A 15548-nucleotide genomic window follows, 5' to 3' on the forward strand; every position below is an offset into this window, starting at 1 on the left:
GACAGTGTATGCGATGCAGCAAAGCGACGGTTGACGGATTTTACCTGAAGTTACCTCGCATACCTGCTGCGGTGAGCCGCCGGTCTTACCAACCGGAAATCGCGCAACGTATAAATGTGTGTGTGTGTGTGTGCAAATGTGTGTGTGCAAATGTGTGTGTGTGTGTGTGTGTGTGTATAAATGTGTGTGTGTGTGTGTTTCCACCTCCGCGGCTGCCGCTGCTGCTCTCGTTCCGCTCGTGTCACTTTCTTTGGATGGCGTACCCCGACAACCCCATGTCTGTCCCTTCCCTCTGTCCACACGCCACCCTCCCACCCGCTGCACTCCGTCCTCCGCACGCACGCACACACACACACACTCACACTCAATGCTTGCCTAACCATGAATGACACACACATTCACACACACACACGCCCCCCCCCACCACACACGCTCACACGCCCACACGCACGCCTTCCGCAGGTGGCTGCCGGGACTGCCGCCGCACCCGGGCGTGGCGGCTGCCTGGGTGGCGCTGCTGGGGCACGGCGCGCTGGACGCAGAGGCGCACCCCGACCGCGCGGCGGCGGTGCTGGACGCGGCGTGGGCGGCGGCGCGGCACCCAGACCCCCGGGTGAGGGCGGGGTGGCGGTGGGGGTGGTGGGGTTGGGGGAGGGGTTGGGAGGTGTGGGAGGGGGGCTTTGGGGGCGTGCCGCACCTCCCGTAACACACGCTTCCACACACAACGCACACGACAACGCTTGAACAACCCTCTACACACACGCGCGCGCGCATAGAGCTCGGTTACTGGCATAGGTAGCTGTCGGTAATTGCGCGCGAGTGTATGGCGGAAGTGTTCCGTTTGTTTTTTTTAAATTTACACACGCATACACGCAGGTGCGGGGCGCGGCCTACGACGCCATCTCGCGCTACCCGCCCGAGCTGCTGGAGAAGCTGGAGGTGGGGGCAGCGGGGGTGGGGTGGGGTGGGGTTGGGGGGGGCGTGAGGTGGGGGCAGTGGGGGTGGGCTTTGGGGGGGGGGCGGGCTGGGGGGGGGCTGGGGGGGTGGGTGGGCTGGGCAATAATCATGGTAGCGCTAGTAAAGTAAGCGTGTCAGATGCACATGCATACACCCAAGCGCCTCCCCACCATTGGACGTGGGCACTGGTGATCCAATCACTCCGTCCTCCATACGGACGGCTAACCCCACCCCCCCATACTGCATCCATTGTACCGCTTTTCCAAACATCCTTGCAGCCCCCCAATACCAATCTTTGCACCCCCCCTCTTTCTGTTGCAGGTGCTGCGGCCGCTGTGCCAGTACACGGCGCCGGTGCTGGCGGAGGGCCACCCCGCGGCGGCGGCGGGGTCGCGGCGGCTGGCGGCGGCGGCGCTGCGCTTCGAGCACCTGCAGCGCAGGAGGTGGGGGCTGGCGGGGATTGGGGGGAGTTGGGGGGGTGGGGTTTTGGGTTTTGGGTTGGGGTTGGGGGGCGGCGGCATCGCATGCGCGTCTGTGCTGTGCGTGTCGTGCCCCACCATTCCGCATCAGTTGTAGCAGGGCAGTGTTTCCAAAAGCTTATACAAGGTATCAGCGTTATAGTACCCCAGTAAGCAGGGTTAGTTGGTATGAGGTAGTGGCTGGTTATCTGCAGAAACCTTCTCAGCGAAGCGGAGACAGATGAAAAGCAGAAGTATATTCGACACGCAATGCAAAGCTTACAGACCCTCTCATTCTCAAGCGCTGCGTGTGCGCTACACATGTGCCCCACGTCACAGGCTGCTGCTCACACAGCCGGCGGCGGACACGCCAGCTGGCGGCGCCGCCGCCACCGCAGCAACCGCGGCCGCACCCGCAGGTGGCGGCGCGGCTGTAGCCAGCACAACCGCTGGCGGAGCCGGCGGCGGCAGTAGCAGCGCCACTGGCGGCAGTAGCAGCAAGGGCGCCGCTTACGCCGCCGCCGCCACGGCACGTGAGGCTCGCGCACTCCGCGGCCGCCTCCTCGGTAAGATACCAAAGCTACTGCTCGGCGGCGGCGCCGCCGCTAGTGCTACTGCCGCTGCTGCTACAGCCGGCGCCTTCCAGCCCGGTGCCATGCTCTTCTGCTACAGCCGGCCGCCGCCGCCGCCGCTGCCGCCGGGCGCGGCCGCCGGCGCAGTGGCCGCCGCCGCCAAGCGCGCCGCCGCCGCCGCGAGGGAGGCGTACAGCTCAAGACTGCGGGACGGGTTGCGGCGGCTGGGGTGGCGGGGGCCCTGGCACGCCCGCCTGGCTGTAGCAGCCTGGTGCCGTTTCGTACAGCAATGGCAGTATGACACGGGTGCTACAGCCGCGGATGTGGTGGCGACGCTGGCGGCGGAGTGGGACGGCGGCAGTAGCACTAGCGGCGGCAGCGGGAGCAGCGGCGAGGCGGCGGCGGCGGCGGCTGTAGCCGGGGGTGGCGGCGGCGGCGGCGCGCCGGTGGCTGTGTTGGAGGGTGTGGGGCTGGCGGCTGGCGCCGTGTGCCTGGCGGCGGAGGGGCTGAGTGAGGCTGACGTCAGCGGTCTGGCGAGCCGGCTGCTGCTGCAGGTGGGCGTGTGTGTGTTTGTGTGGGTAGCGCGTGTGTGTGAGGGGTGTGTGTGGGGAGCCCTGGCATGAGGTGGCAACAGCCGACGGGGTGGCGTGGCGTGTGGCATCGCACGTCTCCGATCCATCAGTCGCCAAGCCGCGGCTCTCGCTCCCCCTCTTCCTCTCGCAACCCTTGCCATCGCGTGGTAACTCGCACCCCAATGCCCACTCCCTCCTCCCCCCTCCCCCGGCCTACGACTTCATTTCTTAATTAACCATGAATGTAATCCCCCCTCCCCCCTCCTCCCTCCCCCTTGCTCCCCCCTGCACTTCTCTGTACCACCTTTGCTCACCCCCCTTGCTCACCCCCTTCCTCCCTCCTCCTCCTCCTCCTCCCTCCTCCTCCCTCCTCCTCCGCCCCTCCCCCTTCAGGCCCAGTCCGGCCGCAGCAGCGGCATCACACGTGGCAGCCTGCTGGGCGCGGCGCTGGCCGCCAGCCGCCTGCACCCCACAGACTGGCCGGCCAGGCAGCAGGTAGGTGGCGGGGGGGGGGGAGGGGGGGAGGGGAGGCGGTGCTGGGGGAGGGCGGGGGTTGCATGCATTAAGTTTACAAAGTGAAGTCGTAGCCAGATACAAAGGTACACAGTAGTCGTCGTTACCGATGTCCGCGGAGTCCAGCGTCCCGGGGGGGGGGGGGGGGGCGGGGGGCGTGAGGGCTGGGCGGTGGTGCGGCGAGGGGTGGCAGGGAGGAAGTGGGGGCTGCGGATAACTGCTGCGGCCTTGCCGTATGCTTGATCAACGCGCGTGGGGTGGCACATGAAGTCCAGCACACTCCTCATTCTCGCTCACTCCCGGAAACACACGCCACGCCTGTACAGCCGCCGTTTGGGCTTTTGACACTGGCCGCCCGCCCGTACCCGTCCGTACACACAGGTGCTGACGGAGGCGCGTACGGCACTCCTGGCCGGGCCAACCGCCGTGGTCCGCTCCGCCGCCGCCACCGCATTGGCCGTACTGGCAGGCAGCCTGGCGGCGGATCCAGCCATTTACATCCGTACTGGCGGCGGCGGCGGCGGCGGCGCTTCGCGCGAGCTGGTAGCGGTGGCGGAGGCGGTGGCGGCGCTGGTGGGCGCGTTGGGCGGCCTGTGCGCAGCGCTGGCGCCGGCGGTGGCGGAGCTGGCGGCGGGCGGTCTGCCGCCAGGCTGGCCGTCGAGGGCCGAGACGTCGGCGGCGGGTACGGCGGCGGTTGCGCCGCGACCGTTGGCGGACGAGCTGGACGAGCAGGAGGTACTGCCCGGTACGGCGGTTGCGCTTTGCAGTTTGTTGGTTGACGTCAACCGCGCGCACGGGTTGCCGGCGGGCGCAATGGCGGCGCTGCTGGCGGCGCTGCGAGCAGTGGCGGAAGCGGCGGCCGACGGCGCCGACGACGACGCCGTCAGCGGCGGCGGCGGCAGCGGCGGCCGCGGGCGGCGCAGCAGCGCTGCCGCGGCGGCGGTGGCGGCGCTGGAGGCGGCGGCGGTGCTGGCGCCGGAGGCACTCCGCTACCAGCAACTGACGTCAGATGACCTGGCAGCGCTGCTGGCGGCGCTCCGCCGCCTTTGTGTGGGCGGCGGCGACAGCGGCGCTGCGGGCACCATGGCGGCGGCGCCGGCTCTGGATGGCCGTGTGCGCGGCGCGGCGGCGTACGCGCTGGGCGTGGTGGGCGTGGCGGCGCTGCGGCAGGGCATGCTGACGCGCGACGTGGCGGCGGCGGCGGGCCTGGCGGGCGCCGCCGCCGCCGCCGCCGCCAGTGGCGACGCCGCAGCGGTGGCGGCAATGCTGGTCATCGTAAACGACCTGGCGGAGCAGGCCACTGGCGGCGCCGCCGCCGCGGCTACCGCCGCCGCCGCCGCCGCCGCCGCCGCCGCGCCGCCTCTTCCGGCGGCGCAGCACACGGCGGCGGCGCGCACGGGCGCCGTGGCGGGCCTGGCGGCGGCGCTGCTGCCGCCGCCGCCGAGCCTGGTCGATGCCCTGGCGCCCATCCCGCCGGGCGCCGTCTCTGGCGGCCTGCTGGCGCAACCTGAATACCTGGCGCCTGCCAAAGCCGCCATGAAGGCGTTAGAAGGCTTGGCAACAGAGGCCGGCGGCGGCGGCGGTGGCCGCGGCGGCGCTGGCGCCGGCGGCGCTGCCGACCCATGGGTGGCGGCGGCCGCCGCCTTCCAGCTGGCGGCGGTTTCGGCGGCGGTGGCGGCGGCGGAGGACGCAGATGAGGAGATGGGCGGCGGCGGCAGCGGGCGTGGCGGTGGCGGCGGCTCCGCTGCCGGCAATGCCGCTGGCGAGGGCGCGGCGGCGGCGGATGGCGGCCCTGGCGGGGCCGCCGGCGTCGGCGCCGAGGACGGGGAAGGTGCTGGCGGCGGCGGCGGCGGCCGTGGCGGCGGCGGCGGCGGCTCTGGCCCCAAGCCTCTGTCGCTGTACCCGCCCGACGGCGCCGCCAGGCCGCTGGTGTCGGCGTTGATGGACAGGTGCGGTTGCGGTTGAGCTGTTGACATGTGTGGTGTGGCCTATACATATGATGCGCGTGAGTGTGCGTGAGTGTGTATGACAGCGCCCTCAGCAACCAGTCAACCCGCAGTTGTACGCAGCCCGGCACGCGGTGCTGCGGTGTGTCTCCAGTCGAGTCTCACGTGAGCAACGCCCGCCTGCCTACTGACGACTGAGCCGACCTGAGCCTCCGCCCGCCACCGGCCGCTGTGGCCGCAGTGCCGGGCCGCCGTGTATTGCGTGGTGACTCGCTCCAAACCACACACGCCACCCACCGTGCCCTCAAGTGCCCTTTCCCCAACCCATCCCAACCCAACCTTCCAACGCAACCCCATGCTCCCCACAGGACGCGGCTCACCGCCCTGCCCGCCGGCCCGCTGGCCAGCACCCTCCTGGCGCTGGCCGCCGCCCCCGCCCTGCCCGCCGCCGACTGGCCCACCGCCTGCCGTACACTGCTGGCCCTGACGCCGTCCGCCTCCGCCACCTCCACCTCCATCTCCACCACACAAGCAGCAGCAGCGTCGGCAGTAGCACCAGCAGCGGCAGCAGCACCCGTAGCAGCGGCAGTAGCAGTAGCAGCGGCCCGGCGGCTGCACGGGTGTGCGCTGCTGCTGGCGCTGTCCCACGGGCACGCGGCGGCGCTGGGCCTGGGCGGGGTGTTGGAGGAGCTGGCGGCGCCGGCCAGGTTCGCCGGCCTGCCACACGACATGCAGGTGCGCGTGGCTGTAGCTGTGTGGCTGTGTGACTGTGTAGCTGTGTGGCTGTGTGGCTGTGGCTGTGGCACTGTCTGTGGGCGTAGGGAGCACAAGGCCCCGTCCTCAACACACATGATCGACCCCGCTTTTGTTTTCTGAAACCCGTCAATCGTCCCTCTCCCCGCCTCGTCCCTCTCCTCCTGGCAGTGCCTGCTGCTGGCGCGGCTGCCGGCCCTGCTCCGGAGCCTGGCGGCGCGGCGGGCGGCGGCGGTGGTGGCGGCGCTGCCCGGGCTGCTGGCGGCGGCGGCGGACGCCGACGACGGCAGGCCCGACGCCGATGAGGACGGCGATAGCGCCGCAGCCGGCTGTAGCAGCACCGCTGCTGCCGCTGCTGCGACAGCCGATGCGGCGGCTGGCGGTGACAGTACGGCGCTTGCATTTCCCTGGTCGTCGCCGGCGGCGCTGGATGACCCCGCGTCGGCTGTAGCATGGCTGCGACGGATACGGCAGGCGCTGCCGGCGGCGCACGGCAACGGCAGTAGCAGCGGCAGGGAGCGGCGGCGGCTGCGGCTGGCGGCGCACTGCTGGCTGGGGCTGCTGGGGCTGTGCCGGGCGTGGCAGGCCAAGGACGCCGCGTTGACGCACAGGCGAGTTGGGATCGCCTGATGTTTGTTTATGAATACTGTCCGCATGGTTTGCCGTCCTGTGTGCCACTTACTTTTGATCAAAACTTGGTGCTTGTGTATTATATGTTCGTCAATCGGTAACGGTATCATTGCGGCACAAACATGCACACATGCTCGGCACAGGGACGTGACGCAGGCAGCCCACACCGCCATCTCGACGCTGGCGGCGCAGCTGCCGCCGCTGCCGCCGCTGCAGCCGGGCGAGGGCGCGCAGCTCATGTCCTGGGCTGCGTCCTCGTCAGCATCTGGCGGCGGCGGCGGCGGCGGCGGCGGGCGCGGCGGCGGCTCCGGCCCGGCGGCTGTGGAGGCGGTGGATGAGTGGGAATGGTTTGGGCCGGCGGGGCGGCCGCTGGCGGCGGAGCCGGCGGATGCACCGCCGGTGACGGCGGCGGCGGCGGCGGCGGCGCCGCCGCCGCCGCCAGGCTCCCTTGCGCCGCCGGTGCCCGTGCGTGGCGCCGTAGCACTGTGGTCGGTGGCGGCCTGCTGCCTGCGTTGCCTGCGGCCGGACTTCCTGACGGCACAGGTGCTGGCGGCGCCGCCGGCTGCCGCTGCTGGCGGCGGCGGCGCCGCCGCCGCCACTGCGGCGCTGGCAGCGCTGCAGCTGCGCTGCGTGCTGGTGGGCTCGGGCCACGTCAGCTACCGGGAGCTCATGGCCGTGCGGTCAGCGATGACGTCAGCAGCGGCAGCTGGCGGCGGCGGCGGCGGTGGTGGCGGCGGGGTGACAACGGCGGCGGCGGAGGCGGATGCGCTGCTGGTGCCGCTGGGCCTGGCGCTGGCGGCCACACCGCAGGCGTTCCAGGTGCGTGAGGCGCCGCAGTGGCGGCGGCGGCGGCGGCGGCAGCAGCGACAGCGGCACCGCGGTAGCACGGCTGTGTGCGTGTTCTTGCATCGTGCGTTGTGCATGTTTCTTCGTTGCAACTGCGCCAAGGACCCTTGTGCTTGTCATGCGTGCCGCACCTACGGTATCTCCCACACGCCCCCTTCATGCCCCTCCCTGACTCTCTGTCGCTCCACCTTCGCGCCTTCTCTTCAATCTGCATCTCCCTCTGCCCCCTCTGGCCTTTTGCTGCCACCACAGGTCCAGGTTTTGCTTCAGACCCTGGACGGTGCCCGCGAGGCCGCAGCCGCAGCCGCCGACCCGCGCCCCCACCTCCAGCTCGCAGCCGCCCTGGTCGCCGTCTGCCTCGCCGCCAGCGCCGGCGGCGCCGGTGGCGGCAGCATCGCCGCCAGCGGCGGCGCGGGCAGCGCCGCCGGCGCCGCGGCGGCGGCGGCGGCCGCCGCCGCAATGGCCGCCAGCGCCTCCGCCGCGCCGGAGCTTGTTTTGGCTCTCACCAGCCGCGCCGCAGCCGTACGGCTACTGCCGTACTCTCTGCCGCGGCTGCTGTCCCGCAGCCCCTGGAACTCCTCCTGCGAGGCTGTAGCGCAGGCGCTGCTGGCTGTAGCACGGGCCTGCGGCGTCGGCGCCGTTAGCGGTGGCGGGGGTGGCAGTAGCGGGGTTGCGGAGGGGGAGGCGCTGGGGGTGGTGCTCACGTGCCTGCGGGCGCTGCGGGACGCTGTGCCGCCGTACACGTACGACACAATCCAGTCCACGTGCGGCTGGCGGGCGCTGGCGCCGATGGCGGCGGCGGCGGAGGGCACGGCTTCCAAGTAGGGGGGTGGGGGGCCTACTGGTGGAACCGCAAGTTGTATGCCGTATGCGGATGCTGCAGTGGCTGGGACATGAAGGGCCGGAGCCGACGCGCTTTGTCGCATGCAGGTGTGTGTGCGGTATGTAAATGGAGGGGTGCTTGATGTGTCCACCAGAGCTGGGGCCACACCTGCGGCTTCACCAGACTGGCACCAGACCGGAGCTTAGCATGTGATGGGATTGCGCTTTGTTCCCCGATGACGCTTTGGGCCTCGCCACAGCATTGTAGAACGAGGTACATAGCGTTGATTTGTGCAGTTCTTAAGCGCTCAAGCACCGACTCGCTTCAAAGGCCAGATAACGGCCTGTGCGTGCTTTACAACGCGCCCACCGCACCGCTTTGCCTGCCAAAGAATATTTTCTTGCCGCGGTCGCGGACTTATAGTTGACATCAAAGGGACAGCTCCATATTCCTCCTGTTGCGGTGTTTAGGCACCTTCGCACACGCCCGCGAAAGCCCCACACGGGCTTCGTGGCCCGGTTCCGGTCGCTATGAGCTTCCAGGTTGGTCCTAGTGTAACGAAGTGTACCTGGGCTGAGGTGCTGAGGGCCTCTGCGACGCACGTTTCCATGCGATGCAGGACCTGGCCAAAAATGGGGGTCGCGAGCTATCCAGCTACCAGAATCAGGTATGGTCACCTTTTGTCAGTAAATAGCAAATGGCAAAAAAGCTAACTAGCGTGTTACGGTCTCGCAGGCAACAAAAGAGGTCGAGTCTCTGGTCTTCAAGCTCGCAAACAATGTAGCTCAGCTACGAAAGCTGGTGGACATCCTCGGGACGGCCAAGGACACCGTCGACCACCGGCACCGCATCGCTGACGTGAATGGCTCCATCCAGCAGGTCGGTACGCCGCGCGCCCTCGCGGCTTCCTGGCTGCTCGGGCCTGGGGGACGGGGGTCTAATGGAGATGAGAATGAACGAGACGGCACCGGCGCGTAACGGGGAAGCTACGGCGGTGGGGCAAGGCACGCGTGGGTTTGGGGCAAGCATTGTCTTTGAGTGTTGCTGTTAGCCCTCCTGCCCTCTTTCACCCGAAGCCCCCTGCGCCCAAGCTTACCTCCTTTCTCTCCTTCCACAAACAAACAACCACGCAGCTCGCAAAGGCCATCAAGGAGAAGCTCACGGCGTTGCACGACGCCGCAGCGGCGGGGCCAGGGGCACCGCCCGGTGCCGGGGGTGCCGGGGGTGACACGCAGCAGCCACAGCAGCAGCAACAGCAGCAGCTCAAGGCGAAGCGGCTGCTGCAAGACTTTGCAAACATCCTGCAGGTGGGGGCGCCGGCGTGGGGGGAGAGCGAGGGTGGAGGGGTGGGGGGGGGGACTCGGGGCGGATGGGCAGGCCGGCTTGGACACCCCCCCCCCTTCCTACGACTTGCAGGGTGGGGTCGATCCGCCTAGAGTGACTGGATTTGAACTTCCCTTCCCCGCGACACTCGACACACACTCTCTCTCTAACCCACCCAACCCCCATGGGCTCCTCCCTCTCCCCCACCCAGGACTACAAGACGCTCCAGAGCGAGGCGGCGCGGCGGGAGGCGGCGTCACTGCCGCGCCAGCCGCCCAAGAGGGCGGGGCCGGCGGGGGCCGGGCGAGGTGGGAGCAGGGGCGGAGGCGGCCGCGGGGAGGGAGGGGGCGGGGGGGCTGCACGGGCGCCTGAGCTGCTTGTGGGCGGGCTGGCGGGTGGGTGGGTGAGGGGGAGGCAGGCGTGTGGGTCGCGGGGGCGTGCCTGACGCTCACGTGGACGTCGGTATGTGTGTCGGTGGGCCGTGCACCCCACAACGGCCACGCGCCTGAAACCCCCTCTCCCGCTCGGGCCCTGCGGCGCCCTGTGGTGCCGGCGCCCGGGGCTGAGGTGGGCCGAGGGGTGGCCCTTCATGCGAACGGTATGCATAAAGAATAGAAGGAGGGTGTTGCGGGCCTTGCCTCTTCCAAACCTCTGCGCACGTGCGCCTGGCTGCAGGCGACGGGCTGCGTGCGCCGCTGCTGGGGCCGGACGGCGGCGTGTCGTCTTCCTCTCGAGGCGGCGGCGGCGGCGGCGGCGGCGGCGGGTCGGGGGCGGCGGCGGATGACGTGGAGTCGGCGGTGCGGCTGCAGGCACAGAAGCAGGCGGAGGTGAGGGCGGGGGGGGGCCTGAGGTGGGGGAAATGGGGCGTTGGTTGGGCGGGGCTGGGGCAGAGTGGGGTGGGAGGGCGGAGGCGGCAGGGGCGCGAGGCGGCAGCGCTGGAGGCGGGAAGGCTGGGCGGGAAGGCACGTGGGGCTGTTGAGGCGGGGTTGTGGCACCCACCACCTCCCTCCCCCGCTTCCATCTCCACACACACACTCCCACACCCACACCCCAGGTCGCGGCTCTGGACGACTCGGTGCGCTACCACGAGGCGCTCATTGAGGAGCGGGACGCCGGCATCGCGGAGATACAGCGGCAGATCGGGGAGGTGAGGGTGGAGGGGATGGAGGGGAGGGGCTGGATGTGGGGGGGGGGGGGGGCTGCCGTTCGGGTGGGGAACGGAGTGGTTGAATCACAAGTAAGAAGGAGGGGGCGTGGCCGCGCGGGGGCGAGGGGGTAGCCATCCATGGGATGGGGGGCCGGGCGGGGGTGGGGGATGGGGGGCCGGGCGTGTGTCCGGGGCCCGGCGAGTGGGTGCAACGGACGTCATCAGAATTTGCTTCCGACCCAAGTTGAAGGGAGCAGTGAAGTGAGGACCAAGGCGGTGCAGGCACAGGTGGCGGCTGTGCATCCTCTACTTCACTGGCGTGCGGTAGCCATCCGCCGCGTGTGCTCGTGCCCCCTCCCGACACACACACACACTCGCTGCCGCGCTCGCCGCCGCACCCGCCGCCGCCGCCGCAGGTGAACGAGATGTTCCAGGACCTGGCGGTGCTCATCTCGGACCAGGTGGGTGGGGGGTGGGGGGGTGGGTTGGGAGAGTGGATGAGAAAGGGGTGTGCTGAGAGTGGGCTCGGCCTACAGCCTGTGCTTTGCCCAAACGCATTTGCATGCATGCACCATGTCGAACCCCCCGAGTGCCGCTCCGTTGTCAAAGCATAGGCCACGCTCTCCTCCTCGCCCTTGTGCATTCGGTTTGGTTTAGTATGGGCTGGTATATACCATCCCCCCCTTCCCTTTGCCTGTCCACGCCGCTCCCTCGACACATCCTTCAGGGCGAGCAGCTGCAGACGGTGGACACGGCGATATCGGTGGTGGCGGAGCGGGTGGGCGAGGGGCAGCGCGAGCTGGCGGTGGCTAGCCGCAGCAGCCGCTCCGGCCGCAACAAGTGCCTGCTGGTAGCGCTGGTGGCGGCGGCCATTGTGTCCGTGCTGCTCATCATCATCCTCACGTGAGGGTGAGGGTGGTGTGGGGGAGGAGGAGGAGGGGAGGCGTTGTGGGCGGGGAGGGAAGGGGGAGGGAAAAAGAGGGGAGGGGGAGACGTGGTTGGTGGCGTGGTGGTGTGTGGTGCGCGTGCTGTGCGGTGTGGCTTTACTGGTACACGAGTGGCGGACGTCAATGGGGGGCTGTGGTGTTGGCATGGGAGGAGGGGTGTTGCCGTTTGGGGGGCGCTGGGTGTGGCGGCTGGGGAGGGGGGAGGCCGGGAGGGGTGCCATCGGGGAACTGGGCCGGGCTGCATGTTAGCGTGCCCTCGACAGGCGTTGCTGCTGGGCAGGGGTAGGGCAGGGGACCAGGGGTGCTTAAGGCGGTTGGCGGTTTGCACATGGCGGCTGGTTCTCGGCGGTGGGCTGCTGCAGTGCTGCGGAGCAGGACTGGGGCGCTTGTGGCGCGACCGGCGGGTGGCGGCGCACAGCGCTGGGGGCTGGTTGTAGTGCCGGGCGCGGAGGTTTGAAGGCGAGATGGCGGCGGTGGAGTGTCGGTGCGGGCAGGTGGCTTGGGAGCGGGGGACTGCGGGGACTGTGGCGGTTGGGCCTTGGCTGCCCGCGGCTGCCCAACGGACCGCAGCAGTGGACCGGTCTGGTCCAAGGGGGCGTTGGGCCGCAACGTTGCTGCGCTGCGAGGGGGTCTGTGAGCTCGCAAAACCACTTGCAACGAGGTTATCGTCGTTCGCGTCCGCTTTGAACGCCGGCAGGCCGCTCGAGCATTCGTGCGCCTGCATTCCTTAGAGGCTAAAACCTCGTCGAACAGCGCCGACGGGATTGGGGCGTTCTCGCAACCTTCGCCGCTCGGCAGTTGGCTGCGAAGGAGCCGATCAGTCAAAGCTCCGACTCCAGCAGCGGCCCGCACTCGCAGACACATACACGGTTGTTCAGTAATTCGACAGCAAGCTCTTCGTGACTTACGACGCCAAGCAGGACCACTTGCGGTAAAACGAAACCATTCCGTCATACGCGGCCCACACCGTGCACAATCCTTGGCCCAGCGAAGCCAACCCGCTCGCTTTGTAATAGTGCCGATTATTACACTTGCACCCGCGGGGTTGCATAGTCTTTCAAGGCTCCTTGTATGCAACTCGAGTGCAAGCTCTTCGGCGCGTTAGTTCATAGTCACATTGCGGTTGACCACTATCGCGAGTCATGCTATACGAATACGATCAGCAGCTTAGCTGACACTGGTTCAAGCGACTTCGCGATGCAGCAGCCCGCGTCGGTCTCGGGGCCCCACGAGACGGCCAACGCATGGCAGCAGCCTCCTGGCTTCGGAGGTGGATCTGCTTTTGCGGCAGCTGGGAACTTAAGCGACTCCGAATCTGAGGACAAGCATGGTGCTCCGGTTGCAGTCCGGGGGCCGCAGCCGCAAGCTAAGCAGCAGCCGGTCCCACAGCCCTACATGACCGAAAAGGACAGTCTCATGCAGCTTCTCAGCCTGCTGGAGAAGAGCGAGCGCTCTGAGCCGGTGCTGAGCGCGCCCAACTCGGCGGGCCCTGGGCCCACGAACCTGTCCCCGCTGCCCCCGCCCCCCCAGCCCCAGCCCTTCCAAACCCCCCAGCCCCCGGCCCCCGCCCACCTCAACCTCCGCGGCCCCGCCAGCCACCCGCTGGTCGGCCTGCACGACGGCGACTTCAGCAGCAGCGGCTACGCAGCCGTCGCGGCCGCGGTGCTGGCGGAAGCTGACGCCGAGGCTGAAGCTGAGCCAGCAGCCGGAGCAGCAGCGAGCGCCTCGACCGCTGCCGCTACCGCGACCGCGACCACCACAGCAGCGGGCGCCACCGCCGCTATTACTGGCGCAGCGCCCCAACGCCAGCCCCGCAGCGCGGCACCGGCGGCGGCGACAGCCGCCGCCCCTACCGCCCCCACCAACGCCAACGCCAGCACGACCACCACCACCATCCCAGCTGCTACTGCCAACGCTGCTGGTGCTACTGCTGGCAAGGAAGACGAAGAGCTGCCCACGCTGGACAGCGACAATCTGCCCGACATTCCCGGCCTGCTGCAGAGCCTGTGCTCCAAACCCGTGCCGTACGGCATCGGCCTGGTCGCGCCCGAGGTGATCGCCGCACAGATGGCGGCGGCGGCGACGGCGGAGGCGGCGGAGGCGGAAGCCGCCGCTGCCGCGGCTGCGGAGGCAGTGGCGTCGGTGGCAGCGGTGGGGCCTGCGCCTGCGGGCTCGAGTGCGGGTGTGGGCGGATCACCGGGTGGCGGTGATGTGCACATGTCGCCTGCGGAGGCTGAGGAGCACCAGCAGATGCAGGTGCCGGACCGGCAGGGCTCGTCCGCGGCGGCCGAGTTTGGCGCCGCCGCCGCCGCTGCCGCCGCCGCCGCCGCCGCCGCACCTCTCGGTCTGGACCCCGGCAACACGCTGCACATGGACCTGCTGAGCGCGCTGCGGAGCGCCACCGCCGCCGAGCGACAGCAGCCGCTACAGCCACTACAGCCGCAGGGGCAGCAGCAGCAGCTGGAGGCAGCGGAGCCCAACGGCTTCCAGGGCTTCACGCGGGAGAGCCGCATCAGCGGCACCGGCACCAGCGACGAGCCGCACGGCGGCGGCGGCGGCGGCATGGCGGTTGACGGCCCCGTGGTGCTACTGCCGCCGCCGCAGCAGCAGCCGTACGCTGGCGGCGCTGGCGGCTACAGCCGGGCGCAGCAGCTGCAGGGCAGTAGCCGTACCTCCCTCGATCCGTACTCCGGCGCAGCCGCCGCCGATGACGGCGCCGGCGGCGCCGCCGCCGGGCTGTACGGCGCCGGCTTCGCTGGCGGTGTGAACCTGAACCCGTACGGCGCCGGCGGTGGCGGCTCGTGTGCGGCCTCCGCCGCCGGCACGCCGCCGCTGTCGCCGCGCAACTTCCCAGGTATGGTGTTTGGCCAACAGCAGCCGTACCCGGGGTCGCATGGCGGCGGCGCGTACGGCGGCGGCGGCGCCGACGGCGGCGGCAGTGGCGCCGGCGGCGGCGGCGGCTCGCCCTGGTCCACCAGTGGCCAGGCGCTGCCGCCGCGCGTGCCGTCAATGGCAGCGCCGCCGCCGCCGCATCAGCAGCACCCGGCGTTCCTCCGCCCCAGCGGCACCAGCCTCAGCGGCGGCATTGAGGCGGACGGCGCGCCGAGCTCCGGCGTGGCCTCCGGCACTGGGAGCCCCTTCATGCGCGCCTGCATGCCGCCAGGGTTGGCGGGCGGTAGCGGCGCCGCCGGCGGCGGCACCGGCAGCAGCAGTCCTTTTGCTGGCGCCGCCGCCGAGGCGGCCGCCGCCGCCGCCGCCAGCCGCCGCCAGCAGCTCAGTGGCGTCAGTGCGCCGGCTGCCGTACTGGGGCCGGCCGTGGCGGGCGCGGCGGAGTACTACGGCCGCCGCGCCAGCGGCGGCGGCGGCGCCGCCGCCGGCGGCGCGGCCGGCCCGCACGGCTATCTGTACGCCCCTCGCGACTGCAACGTCAGCACCACGACCCTGAGCGACAGCGAGTACGGCGGCGGCGGCGGCGCCGCCGGCGACCACCGCGGCAGCTTCACTGGCGGCGGCGGCGGCGGCGTGCCACTGCCGCGCGGCCTCGCCTCGCTCAGCGGCGGCGACGGCTCCGTGGTCACCGGCGCCGCCGGCGCGTCCTTCTCCGGCCTCAGCGGCCTCAACCTCGGCGGCGGCAGCACCAGCACCGCCACCACCGGCGGCGCCTCGACGCTCTCCGGCCTCTCCAAACGCTCGCGCAACCGCTCGCGCTCCACGACGCCGCCGCCATCGGCGCGGCGCGCCTCCGCCTCCGGCGCACTTGGCGGCGCCGCCGCCGCCGCCACTCTGTCCGGCCCCACGGCCATGACCGCAACCATGGATGACAACAACGACGAGGCGAGCAGTGGAGAGGACGGCGGCGGGCGCACGTGGCGGCCGGAGGACATCCCGGGGCCGGTGCCGGTGTCTGTGAGCGGGCAGGGCAAGCCGGGCCAGGTGGACAGCGAGGGGCGGCGGGCGCGCATCACCGTGAGCGGCGTGTTCCACCCAGACCGCTACCTGGCCAACCAGGTGGGTGCGTGGAGGGAGGGGAGGACTAGGGGAGGGGAGGGGAGGGGAGGGGA

The 15548-nt window shown here is 70.4% G+C and overlaps 3 protein-coding genes across 3 annotated transcripts in view; all 3 read left to right on the plus strand.

Moving 5' to 3' along the window:
- The window catches only part of CHLRE_01g010650v5 (uncharacterized protein), a 12332-nt gene extending 4015 nt beyond the window's left edge, over positions 1-8317 (plus strand). The window contains exons 8-17 of the mRNA XM_043058291.1: positions 463-613; positions 877-939; positions 1279-1400; positions 1755-2541; positions 2953-3054; positions 3454-5021; positions 5387-5753; positions 5943-6382; positions 6545-7220; positions 7500-8317. Coding sequence (XP_042928205.1) covers positions 463-613; positions 877-939; positions 1279-1400; positions 1755-2541; positions 2953-3054; positions 3454-5021; positions 5387-5753; positions 5943-6382; positions 6545-7220; positions 7500-8072 — 4849 coding nt within the window. The 3' untranslated portion in view covers positions 8073-8317. The remainder of the gene's footprint in view (positions 1-462; positions 614-876; positions 940-1278; positions 1401-1754; positions 2542-2952; positions 3055-3453; positions 5022-5386; positions 5754-5942; positions 6383-6544; positions 7221-7499) is intronic.
- A 48-nt stretch (positions 8318-8365) lies between these two features.
- On the plus strand, positions 8366-12167 carry CHLRE_01g010700v5 (uncharacterized protein). The gene is made up of 9 exons (XM_043058292.1): positions 8366-8612; positions 8690-8737; positions 8806-8949; positions 9204-9377; positions 9605-9701; positions 10069-10220; positions 10448-10540; positions 10957-11001; positions 11268-12167. The coding sequence occupies exons 1-9, from the start codon at positions 8601-8603 to the stop codon at positions 11445-11447; spliced, it is 945 nt and encodes a 314-aa protein (XP_042928206.1). The 5' UTR covers positions 8366-8600; the 3' UTR covers positions 11448-12167.
- A 58-nt stretch (positions 12168-12225) lies between these two features.
- Positions 12226-15548, plus strand: part of CHLRE_01g010750v5 (uncharacterized protein) — a 7662-nt gene continuing 4339 nt past the window's right edge. The window contains exon 1 of the mRNA XM_043058293.1: positions 12226-15495. Within this exon, the coding sequence (XP_042928207.1) occupies positions 12685-15495 (2811 nt within the window). The 5' untranslated portion in view covers positions 12226-12684. The remainder of the gene's footprint in view (positions 15496-15548) is intronic.

Source organism: Chlamydomonas reinhardtii, chromosome 1, assembly GCF_000002595.2.
Source record: "Chlamydomonas reinhardtii strain CC-503 cw92 mt+ chromosome 1, whole genome shotgun sequence".
Lineage (NCBI taxonomy): Eukaryota > Viridiplantae > Chlorophyta > Chlorophyceae > Chlamydomonadales > Chlamydomonadaceae > Chlamydomonas > Chlamydomonas reinhardtii.